The sequence below is a fragment of the Perca fluviatilis genome, chromosome 3 (genome assembly GCF_010015445.1).
Source record: "Perca fluviatilis chromosome 3, GENO_Pfluv_1.0, whole genome shotgun sequence".
NCBI classification, from domain to species: Eukaryota; Metazoa; Chordata; class Actinopteri; order Perciformes; family Percidae; genus Perca; species Perca fluviatilis.
In genome coordinates this window covers 9,855,771-9,868,833 of record NC_053114.1, presented here as the reverse complement: position 1 = coordinate 9,868,833, position 13,063 = coordinate 9,855,771, and the positions used below count along the sequence as shown (strand labels likewise).

The 13,063-nt window shown below is 39.6% G+C and overlaps 2 protein-coding genes across 3 annotated transcripts in view; both read right to left on the bottom strand.

The window, feature by feature from the left end:
• Positions 1-7,682, bottom strand: part of lrrk1 (leucine-rich repeat kinase 1) — a 235,488-nt gene extending 227,806 nt beyond the window's left edge. For both annotated transcript variants that reach the window (XM_039794699.1, XM_039794701.1), the window contains exon 1: positions 7,519-7,682. The gene's annotated coding sequence lies outside the window, so the exon portion shown is untranslated. The remainder of the gene's footprint in view (positions 1-7,518) is intronic.
• Positions 7,683-10,149: 2,467 nt separating this feature from the next.
• aldh1a3 (aldehyde dehydrogenase 1 family, member A3) overlaps positions 10,150-13,063 on the bottom strand; it is a 43,988-nt gene continuing 41,074 nt past the window's right edge. The window contains exons 12-13 of the mRNA XM_039795993.1: positions 11,381-11,455; positions 10,150-11,286 (exon numbers count right to left, since the gene is read on the bottom strand). Of these exons, the coding sequence (XP_039651927.1) occupies positions 11,217-11,286; positions 11,381-11,455 (145 nt within the window). The 3' untranslated portion in view covers positions 10,150-11,216. The remainder of the gene's footprint in view (positions 11,287-11,380; positions 11,456-13,063) is intronic.

The window sequence follows — 13,063 nt, the reverse complement described above, 5'->3', positions numbered from 1 at the left end:
TGAGAGCGCGGTCAGCGAGCTTGTTACACCAGCAATCTCTTACCACATGTTACACACATGTCACGCCACTTAGGTATACAATATATACCTAAATGTTTTATAAAGCTAACAACGGTGTCTGATTTCAAGTTAATGAATATTTGTGAGCTGTAAGGGTTTCGTTAGCTGCGACTGTCCCTTCAATCCTATGTGTACAGATTGCGGCTAGTTAGCTTCATTTTTGGTTGTAATTCGAGTATATTTACAGTTTGAATTTCGTCACGCCACTTATACAACATCGAACTAAATGTTTTATAAAGCTAACAATGGTGTCCGATTTCAAGTTAATGAATATTTGTGAGCTGTAAGGGTTTCGTTAGCTGCGACTGTCCCTTCAATCCTATGTGTACAGATTGCGGCTAGTTAGCTTCATTTTTGGTCGTAATTCGAGTATATGTACGGTTTGAATTTCGTCACGCCACTTACACAACATCTAACTAAATGTTTTATTAAGCTAACAACGGTGTCCGATTTCAAGTTGATGAATTTTTGTGAATTCCAGAGGAATTCTAAGAGGAGGCTAGCTAGCTCTCATTGATAGAGCTCCATCCAGCCATAGGCTCTATCAATGAGACTCACGGACAAGCGGCGTTTATTTCCCCAATCGTTTGTTTAAATAACTCAACACATTATAATTACATACATTAAAAGAGTAACTGGAACCTGTGGTAAGAGAATGCTGGCGTAACAAGCTCGCTGACCGTGCTTTCACTCACATACACCGGGCATTTAGCTAGCAGGAAGAGGGGAGTTGCAGGCCCTGGGGCTAGGGCTGTGACGGTATAGTATTTTGAATGGCAGAATGGCAGGGGGCCTCAAGTGACTGACGTCAGTGCCCGTGTGGAGAGCAAGCGGTAACGGAGAGCAGCATATGAGTGCTGCTGTGAGGAAAAGCGAGAGGAAAAAGAGATAGCAAAGATGATGTAAAGTAAACAATAAAACAACAAGCTTGAGCTTCTCAAGACAGTGGCTTTATCTGTTGTCAATACCGCCGGTAAAGTGAATGGCCGTTACCCCCCGATAAACATCAGCTTAACCCATAGCACAGTGTTTCCATTTCAGCTCAATGTGAGAGTCTTTACTGTGTTTTGCTGTCATTTATGGCCACTCTGCTTTCTCTCATCTCCGTTGATCTATTCCACAGACAGTTCAGAAAGCTCTATTGTCAATAAAGTAAAAAGAAAAAAAAAAAGGTTTGCCGACAATGTCAATGGCAGACGCTCCGCAGCACAGCGGTCTTAGCAGCTGAGCAGACAGAGTGCTCTGTGTAAGATAACCAATATAAGCTGCTCTGTTTAGGCTACAAAATGTGCATGCAGGCTGAGATTCAACCGTTCGGTTTTGTCAGGATTAAGCTATAAGCAGAAGGAAACTCTGCTAGCTGGTAGGCTAATGTGCAATGGTAAACACTGCAGCGTTAATGTTAATGTGTCCACGTCCACCTCAGCTCAATGGACTGTCCATCCTCATGTGCAAAGCTGAAGTGACGGGCAACTTGCGTTTTTTTTTCTCTCCATAAACTCTTGAATGTAGGATAGAAGACAGTCGATGAGGGTAACTACACAATGATTATTGCTTTCATTATATGTCATATCACACAATATCTGTTCTCCTGTAAGTTAAGCGAGCTAAAGGTGAAAAAAAAAAAATATGCGGTGATGAAGTCATGACCGCGGTAGTGGCACGTCACCGCTGGTATTGCAGTGATGCGGTTATCGTCACAGCCCTACCTGGAGCTCTGTCAGAGCAGTGGCGTTTCGTAGTTCATTAGCCCAAAACGGTGACTTTGCGCGGGTATGAAGTGCCGTGGGCTGCCAGCCGTAATGGAGCTCAATCGAGTTCACAGCAGGCCGGGGTCTGTGAAGGGAGGCAGGCCGGGCGGCGAGGCAGCAACACAGGCAGCACCGGCCTCTGAAGTCCGACACACAGTCGGACAAAATTTGCAATTAGACATAAATTTGCGTAAAACGGCCCATATTTGACCTCTACATAGTTGATTTCTCGCATAAAAAAGTCTCAGAAGTGAATTTAATGGTAAAATAGCATATGAACAATGTATAGAATTACTGAGATCTGCACGACCTAGATTCAGAAGACTAACTGATCTCAGGTCAGTTGTGTAGCCTATGCAAATGTTGGGGCGTGACAAACACAGACTAGAGCCAAATGAGGAGGAGCCGCAATAGTTGACGTCAACTATGGGGCTTGTTGAGATTCGCCCGTTTTCAGAGGCAGTTTCAAATAGTGAGATTTGCAGAGAAAAGAGGTGTCAAATGGGATTTAGAGGTTCTATGCGTGTCCTAGTTACCCACTAAACTGTCATTATTCAACAAGGTCAAATCAGTTTTGCATTCTATCACCCCTTTAAGCCGACTTAACTGTCTTTCAGAGGCTGTAGCGGGCTCCGTTTTAACGCTAGAGTGAAGATATTGTGTCTTATATAATGGTCTTGAGTGTCCAACTAGAAAGCTGAGACTCTTGTAAATTCAATGAGCCAAATTGTATTCATGTGTGCTGATGTTTGTCCCCATATGAGCCATTTCATTGTAGTGAGACTATTTTCTGAAACTTGACCACGCTTTATAAAATCCCCTGTTGTGAACTCTTGAATAATCACAGCCTCATAAAACTTTACAACCACAGACTGGGGGGCATTCAGAGGATGTATGGCTTTCCTAAGTGTACTGCAGTCAGTATCAAGGTATTTTTTAAGATTATGGCGGTTTCACGGTATATCATAGTATTTTCTTTTTGCTTGACCAAGGCTATATATTTTTATAATGGCTTATTCTACTGTCAGTACATAGGATATAAAAAAAGAACCATTCAATGTCATCAGGTTTAGGTACTAAAAGCTTTGATTACTAACTCAGATTCTCCACTGGGCTGCGTTCCAGGCTGCCTTCCTGTTTTGTACCTTCACAGGGGGGTCACAGCACCTCCTGAACGCAGCGCAGACGCCCCCAGTGGAAAATAGGATAAAGGGTTTGCTTGGCTCTACAACATATGTACAATAACGTTATATGAAGGGGAAGGCATTAAACAGTTACAGAATCTAAAGTATTTTTATTGTGCAAACTGCAAAGTAGTAAAATAAACTTAAACAAAATAACACATACCAACAACTTTAACATTTCTTCCTTTTCAAAACAAAATAGTTGTAAGATAGTTGTATAAACACTACCTTGACCAGAGATAATGTTTTGTTATGTAGAAAAGTGGGCGACTGAACGTAGCTCCGCTCTCAGCTTGCGTCGGTGTTGTTTGAATAACGTTATTACAGTTTCGGCGACGCAAGACGTTTTAACTCCAGTGTTTTAATCATTGCTCTGAACCAGTCTCTTGACGGCCTGTAGCGGAACCGTAAGTGGATTGTTATTGCTTTTCATAATGTTGCCTCGCTGCATGCTTGAAGTGACAGGTCTTAACGTTAGTGCGCCCGAATAACATTAGCACGACCGGAAACAACAGTGGCTAAATTATGTTGGATTTATTTAAAAAAAAAAAAAAGCACACACATTGTTCTGGTGTATCTCCAGTCTTTCTTCATCCTCTATCTTTCTTCTCTTTTCGAATGTGCAGTAGTGACCGGAGCCTCTCCCAGCTTAAACAGATTTAGCAGTATAGTCATATCATTCGAAAAATGAATACCGGTATGAACCGGTAATACCGCCCAGCACTAAGAGCAGCCCAGATTATTATGGGATGGATTCAAATGTAGATTTTTCAACTAAGACCTTCATTATATGAATTCTAATCCAGCATAGTGTAACAAAATAGGTATATTAATTTATTATTGTATTTTATTATATTTATCTATTTTTACGGTGGACGACAGGGGCAAACGCACTGCAACTTAATGAAACACACGCAAATAGACAAAACACAAGCAAATTCAGAAAACATCTTCATTAATTTGACAACACATGCGCAGGTGATGATCACGTTTAACTTTACATAACTATCAAGATAACATTACGTGTATTTGTATGTGATATAGGCCTAATACTTTCCCCTTGGTAATGTAGCATATGAATTTCCATGAACACAATTCTAAAATGCACGAGAAATAAAGGCTTCTGCTATCGGTTGATAAGTCAAACTTGCCGAGAACCTGGACACCCGTTTGATTACATAGACTCATGCAGTAGCCTACCCTCGGTTACGGTCCTTACGGTCTCCTTGTGACAGCCTAGCCTAGCTACCATGTAACATTCACTTCTCTAACATTTAACTTAACATAACTACCAAAATAACATGATGTGTATTTGTATGTGATGTACTGTACTTCCCCATTGATAATGTATGAATTGCCGTGAACACAATCCTCTAAGATGCACCAGAAACAAGGCTCGGTTAATAACTCAAACTTGCCAAGAACCAAGACACCGCTTGATTAGATTAGAGTCGAGCGGCCGGCCGGTTGCACGGTTACATTAGACTCGAGCGGCCGGCAGGTTGCACGGTTACATTCGGTCTCGTTCGGCATAGGGTCTAGGCATTAGTAGCTCATTTCCTGATTGATTCTACCACCACCACTCCAGTCCAGTGGAGGCGCTAATGAGCTAGATTACAACACACACAGTAAAGAAAAACAATATAACTGGCCTTTAAAAATAAAAATCTGCCTACCTCTATGGGAATTTAACATAGGGGTGTACTCACTTTTGTTGCCAGCGGTTTAGACATTAATGGCTGTATGTTGAGTTATTTTGAGGGGACTGCACATTTACACTGTTATACAAGCTGTAAACTTAATACTTTACATTGTAGCAAAGTTTCATTTCTTCAGTGTTGTCCCATTAAAAGATATAATGAAATATTTACTAAAATGTGAGGGGTGTACTCACTTTTGTGAGATACTATAAGTATATGTATATACTATATGTATAATTGAGGTAAGTTTGGAGACAATACCTTATGTAAAGCACCACTTTGGAGTTTTTATATATGCTGTGGAGTCAATGAGTAAAACGGGTAAAATATTTGTATATGATTGACTGGAAATTCTGTGTACCCGCAATGTTGAAATGTGTCCCTTTAATGGCACCGTAGTTTTGCACAATTGAGGATGAGCTTTGAAAGGTAGCTGGCGGGTGTGCATGGCACGCAGCTGTGTTTGTGCCTACAGGATTTTATCTGAGATTTTTGTTTCCTTTTATGAACTTTGAGAACTTGACGCCCGTTTCATGACGGAAGAAAGGACAATCGTATATTGTTTGCATTCCTTGGGGAGCGCAGCGAGGTACGATGGGTTTTCATTCATAGTACTTTAGAAATTGTTTGTGTGTATGTATGGTCTATTTTGCTGTGTAATTAATGTTTGTAATCCTAAATGTTTGTTCACGTAATGAATTTTGTATCCGTGAAAACACGTGTGTGAAATGTTTGTTTGTATTGTCTTCAAAACAGTTTTCACGGTGCTAATGTGACGATGAATTAACGAATGCTGAACGTCATGCTGGACTGGCAAACTAAATAATAGACGCCTTATGCATCAGTCGAGACTCTCGTTTTTGGACCCAAGGGCTGTAACACCTTATATAATCATTAAATTAATAAATATTTTTGTTGTATCTCTTTTCGGTGTTGTAGTTTGTAGACGGTCCCTAAGCACTCGTCTTACTGCTGTCTCACTGCTGGCTGCTCACAGAGACCAATGTTATTTCTCCAGGTTGGAGGGCAGCTCGTTTTGACAAAAATTACTTTGTAGTTCGTTGTTTATCTTACTGCAGTAGGAAAGATGCGTTGTTTGTGATTTAATAACATTTTGCTGTAGAGTAATTGATCCTGGAAGCTCGAATGTGTGAATATCTCTCTAACTTTACCGAAGTTGAGCTCTGAGCAGGGCTTGCTCTGGCTGTCTTGAGCCTGCGCGTGTAGGGTGCGCAACTTTAGGTTTGGTCAATGTTTTCTTTCTTTCATTCCAATTTCGGTCTGTCACTCACAGTGAAAATCGGGGACATTTCTAGGGTTGTGTACCGAAACTGCAACATGCACTCTACAATCCCTGCTGATAGACATTTTTTTATACACGCTCCGAAACGGACGTAAAAACATCACACTTTCTCTGTAGTCTACCGTTAGCTAGCTACCATAAATGTAGGCTACTTTTAAAAATGGCATATTTTCCCTCTGGGCTCACCAAAACGGATGTGAAAGCATATAAACCATTCACTGCACGTGATCGCTAGTAAACATATTACACTTGCTCTGCTAGTCTATCGTTCAGGACAAGACCCTGTAGCCTGGTGGTGGGGGAAGCCGGACAGCCTCCCCAAATTGTCTGCCCTTTCAAACTCATACCTGGGTGTGTACGGACCTCTTGGACACCATCTGACAGAGTTTTCTCCTGTGCAGGACATGCCATAAGTCAGGAGAGGTGTCCTATCTTGCCAGAGAAGGCAAATATGGTAATTTTTCTGCAAAAGAACGGCTAAAGTTTTAAGCTGGTTGGCATACCAACTCAACATTTATTTTGTTTTTAGTTGTTAATAGTGTAACTGTTATTTGTTAAAATATTGTAATTGTGTGTTAGGTGACTTAGGTTTACTTATTATATATTTAAGTACTTTAAAATGTTAATATATTGTTAAATTTAAATAATTTTCTATTTTAAAAAAACTCCATAAAAAAATAAATAAAAGCCTTTCTTTTATGTCATTTTTCAGTTTTTCAAGAATCGGTTTAGGAATCGGTTAGGAATCAGAATAGTTTTAAAAGTACCGGTTCGGCATCGTAATCGTAAAAATCCAAACGGTACCCAACCCTAGACGGTCCCCGGGAAACCGGAGACGTCTGGTCACCCTAACCCATGGGAGCATGCCCCCAGACTCCCCTAGGTTTGGGCTGAGCCTCAAATGGCTCCGCTCCTGTAGACGAGACTACAGCAGCAGTAGGCTGACAGAAGCAGGGGAGACACCGCTGGAGTTACGAAGAAAGAAACTTTTTTTTTTTTTTTTTTTAAACTTGGCAGCGTTTTTCTGTTGCATGTGTTTTTGGCGTTTGTGTGTTTGTTTGCAGCACTTCTGTATTGGCAGTTGTTTGCTGTTAATGTATTTGTTTTCACTTCCTGTAGCACGTTTTGTTTTCATTTGCAGCACGTTTCCGTTATTGTATTGGTTTTGTGTTTTTGAATTGAAATAGTTTCTGACGCTGCAGTACGTTTCTCCTAATGGGAGTGTTTTGGGCGTTGTAGCGCGTTTGTCCTGGTCGGCCACCGTAAATAATACCGAAATAAAACGTACTTCAGGAGTATAGAAAATATACGGAATTATATTTATAGTGCTTAAGTTATTTAAAAATAACAAAAAATATATATATGAACAATTCACGTTTTATTTAATACCGATTGGTTTGTTTTCTCTCTAACGTTAATGACAACGGTGCGTCAACCAGATCACCAGCAAAAGAATCACTTGCAGCTAAAACACCAGACATAAACTATTATGACACAAAAGTCATTATTAGCCAACTCACCACATGGCTGAGAAGTCCAGTCAGCATCACGAGAGGGTTTCACCGCTTCGAAGTCCTCAGCAGTAACCGTTTGATATTAATGTTATGCTGGACTTCCTGATTCCACCGTGCAAACTTTCCGACAGCAGGACACTACACGCTGTGTGTGTCAAGCATTGACATATATATGGTGTCAAGTTGGACAACGGAAGAATTTCCGGTAATCATTTCAAAATAATACCCAACAGCTCACTTAATTCTTCTTCTTGTTTCCGGCAGGCTAGACGCATCTATAGTGTATTGCTGCTCTCCACTGGTCCTTACTCGCTATTCACAACTTATTTAGAAATAATTATAATTAGCTATATCTTATTATATACTCCAATATGTCGGAAGTAATCCATCAGTTTCTTCAATTTGCTCTAACTGTCCAAATTCAATAAAGTGCGTAAAGTAAAAACAGTTTCTCGCGTTGCACCCAGTTCTCTGAACAATTTCTTCCTCTGACGAGAGTACTTCCTGCACTGCACTAATACATGTTTCACTGTTTCCTTGTCTCCGCATTGACACTTTCCATCAGGATGTTTACTAATCAGAGCCAGCCCACTCCTCAGCCCACAATGCCCAAGCCTCAATCTGGATAAAACTAAGCTCACTTAATTAATAACAGCGCATCCAGATAAAACATTTCGAAATAAAACCTATAAGACAATGAGGATTCTTTGCAACAGGAATTCAACTAATAAAGAGTGCAAATAGGTGAAGTGTTGTGCACTTTTAGTGAATCATAATTCACATATTGTACTATTTTTGTTTTTTTTAATTGCCATAAAATTGAAGAAAAAAAAACAATAGGTAAACCATCTAATCTTTAGGGAGTAAAAATTGCTTTCCAAAATAAATCCTTAGCATAAAATATTCATAACCTAAGCAGAATGTATTAAAGTAGTTTTGTTTATTTAAATCCCCATTCACTACTGTAACAACAGTAGTTATAATGCAAATTTAAAAATTACCCTTAGATGAAATAATGATGGTCGTAACAGTACCAAATACTGTAGTGTGGCATTGGTCCATGCTATATACTTGTGCCTCTAAAAATAAACATTAGATACAAATGAATAAAATGTCCTGTCATATCATGTATAGTATATGTTCTTCATCTTTCCCCACAAGCATGTGGTTTGTGTGCATACATTGAAAATGCATTTATTTGGCAACTTGTGCAGCTTTTCTTGTATAAAAGATACATTCCTATACATCAGGTGCAAATGATGACACAGAAAGTGCATTTGATTTTTTTATTCAGAATTTCTTCTTAAATACAAAACTAATGTGAGACAAAATGCAGAGACAGACTTGTTTCCCATGTGTGATAATAAACAAACACACAACATATGTTGGGGGAAAAACATTGATACTATCCAACCAATGAAAATATGCTGCTGTTACAGTACTGACATGTTACTGGCGAGGTAAATATTACCTTATCTGGGACAAGAAATGCAGTTCCATCCAGCATTCTCTCCTCAGCAGAGAGAACATTCATATGAGATCACAGCAGGTTAAAATCAGCGCTTGGAATAAGAAACAAAAAATATCTGCATACAGCAGCTACTCAGCACTTACAAAAATATAAACAAAAATCTTCCTTCCTCTGACCTTCCCACATTGTCACATGCAAGATTTGATGAGATTTCAATGGAATTCTTATGCTAAATCCTTACATCCTTAATTACTATGTTTTGTGCAATTATGTATATCATGTATGGAGGCTTAAACAATGTATCATTATACATACTGAGTATTTTTTGAACACTCTTCAGTTAAGGTTCGTCCCAGACAGATGACATGAAAGAAAACATTCTCTCATCTCTTTCCTATAAATACTGAGATTGCCCTGGAAGACTGGGACACAAAAACTTTTTTAGCTCAAAGAATAATTGATTAAATTCTCAAAGGTAAGCCGTGGGTCTGCGCCCCACATTTAGGGACCATACCTTGAAGGTTTATTATTGACCGTAGAAAGAGAATTTTCACACAAAAGAAGCACTAGCCCTCAGAGCTTTCAGCCACATCTCATTGGCTTCATCAGCAGATGAAGTTCCTTCAGTTGTCATCTCATATGGAATTTCGCTCACTTGATAATAAGTTGTTGTATATGGAAAGGAAATAGTTACCCCTGTCTTTGTTCAAAGATTAAGTATCTAAGCCACTTATTGCAGAGTCAGGAAATGTAAACCAGTAAGAAGGTATAAAAAGTGGGGGTGCAGCAGGTCCACTCCATGACAACGGGTACAAGGAATGGATATGAGCACTCTACAAGGAACAGAACAGAACTACAGAACACTACATCAGAGCAGGGGCAGGGCTAGAAGGGGGGCACGGGGGATTGGCCTCCCTGATGTGTCTCCCCCCCCAATCCATAAGGCTAGAGTGCTGGCAATCTGACATTTGTGATTTCCATTGGATCAGAGTACTGTCACATGGCTGCCTGTTCTGCCAATCTTCCCAGATCTTGTCACATGACCAATTAATGTTACCATGATGACTATCCAAAATTCTAAAACCATGGAACCAGCACTGGAATAGTTTCTTAAAAAAGTGGCAGACTGAGCCTGTAGAAAATGTGTATTGTATTCGGATATACAATTTGTTTAAAATGAAAACAAGTGAAATTAATAATGAATGTCATGTTCTATTTAGCAGAATTACATTGTGTTCTTCTATCTTGTCCAATATTTCTTATATTTCTATAAGCAGATTTTCTTTGCTGTATTCTCCCCCTGATTATTGCCCCCCCATGCCACAACACTTAAAAAATCCTGTAATCGCCCCTGCATCAGAAAGAGCAAGGACCCTCGACAAAAGATTGAATGAACAGAAACAGACACCGCAGTGAAGAACATCTGATACCAGAGACCACCTTTAAACAGAGACATGGGTTCCCATCAAACCCCATATACAAAACTTAGGCCATGTGATGACAACTAAACCATCTTCATAACAAGTGAGCAAACTCCCCCACTGATGAAGGCCTCGAGATGTTGCTGAAAGCTCTAAAAATGCTCCATTAAGTGAAATCCTTTTCTTTGTCAAACAAACATATCAGTGCTTTTGTAATTTTGATTTTGCTCTGTTGCTTGGTACTAATCATATGTAAAATTGGAATTCCATTGAAAGAACTGCCCCATTTAAACCAAAGTAAATATTCATTCATTTTTTATTTATTATTGGAAACTTTATTCATCATTGACTGTAGATACATTTTACAGTTGTGCATGTTCAGCTGAACTGCTATGCTCTGAGTTAAGTCAGTTATTTGTGTAAATGTACCAACTGAGCACTGTCTCTATTTTCCCAATATTACTGTAGTACCAATTCACATACTTATGTCGGGGGGAACTTCTGAATAAATTATTGGAAAATTATTAGAAAAATAAAACCTGTAAATAAAGCATTAGCAGTTTTGTATACGGTCATCACTGAAGCCTATCGTCACTGAAGCCTATCGTCACCTACAGCATATCAAATAAAAGGTGAACAAAAATGCTGACTCTTGCTGGGCTCTGATATACCATATAAACAAACTGACATATTGGCCTAACCCTAACTCAACATCAAGAGCATGACTAAAGACAAATAAGGGAGCGTGTGCATTGGAGAAAGTTGTGATGTAATGGGCAGTGCAGAGCGCTGGACATCTTAGCCAGTTCTTCTCACAGAGTTTCACTCAGTTTGATGGTCACTGCTTTTACCTCTGAGTATTCAGCCAGAGCATACTCTCCGCTGAGATGACAGAGACAACACATGAGGCAGGTTAGGAAATACACAGGGAACAATTAAAGACTATGAAATATGAAGAAACAGTGCTGATTCTTACAGCTCTCGTCCGTTGCCTGACATCTTATACCCTCCAAAGGGAGTCTGGGCATGAAGGGCATTATAGCAGTTTATCCTTAACAGAGAGAGAGAGAAATGGTTTGATTTTATTTGTCATCAGCTTAGACTTTAAACTTTATTGTTCCTTGTCACATGCAATTGTACACAGCACAGAATAGTGAAAATTGACCTCTTTAACCAAGGGAGCAACTTGGGGTTCAGTGTCTTGCTTAAGGACACTTTGACATGCAGATAAGAGGAGCCGGGGATTGAACTGACAACCTTGTGGTTAAAGGACGACCGCTTTATCTCCAGCCACTCAGCTTTCATTTATTAAAGGTTCCATATTATCCTCACTCAGTGTGTTTACATGCAGTTTAAAAAAACGATTATGTTTGGGTTAAGGTAATACCGCGATTTTTTAAACGCCATAAACACCTCACCCGGTTGACAGAGGTAGAGAACTCCTTCAGTAACCAGGGTATTACTCCATGTATACACCTTAACCGGGCTATGATCGGTTTAAGCATCTACGCTTGCTCCAACTGCCCTTCAACCGGACATAGTGCCCTGTGAGTCCCCGCTGTGGCTGCTGGATAGTTATCTTAGTTAGCTAGCTAACAAAGTTAGCTTGTTAGCTTGCTAATTCCACCAGACACTGGTTACAGATAACGTTATACTGAGCCGAACAAGTTGTCAGTCATCTGGCTGGAAAACTGTACTGTTCTACACTGAGATAATGTGTAAACTAAACATTAAGTTGTCAAATTTTACTAATTTAGTGATCGGTCTTTGTAATTTTGACATAGGTAAACAGGAAGAAAAAGTTTTGTGCGTTGGCAGAGTGCCACCTACTCTACCGGAGGTAGAGTTAGTCCCGTCATTCTCCCCATTCATTCTGGCATAACCTGGTTATTCACTTAACCGGAGTATGGTTAAGTGAATAACCAGGTTATGCCACTGCTGTGTATGTAAATGCACTGACTTCCAGGTTCATACTTGTATTATGGGTTTCTACTAGAACATTTTATTTTTATATTCACTCTTTATTTTTCTCATACTGTATGTCTGAATACACCTGTATTCACCCTAAATGCTCTGTTTTAGCACCTGTCTCTTAAATTCCCCCTCCTAAAAAGCCCAGTCCTCTCTGATTGGTCAGCGTTTCCGGGTCTTCGGCATCTGCCCTCTCTGCGTCTGCTGTCATTGCAGTCAGGGGAATAACTGTAACGGCACTGTAGCAGCCCTTTCTTCCTATATATAGTATAGTTGTGACATCACAATGTACAGAAGTCCTGACAGCTCATTTAAAGGTACAGTTTCTTAATACGGGCTGTGTGCATTTCTCTGTGAATGGAGCATTTTGTTACTTTCACAGTATATTTATAGCACCTCGACCTGCTTTGTAATTAAAAAAAGACATGTAAATCTCACTTTTTACAATATGGGACCTTTAAAAGCATACACAAAACTTTAGAAAGGCCCAGCTAAATTTAAATCAAATGAATAAACCCTTTACCAGCAATGAAATGAAGTCCAGCTTAAACCTTTATAAAAGAATAGGTCAACATTTCATTTAATTTTGAGTGTAAGACAAGAACATCTGTATGTTAGCACTCCATTTTAGATTGAACATGCCTGCCCTCCCTCATAAATTTAATAAGGCATTAAAACCAAGGGGGTA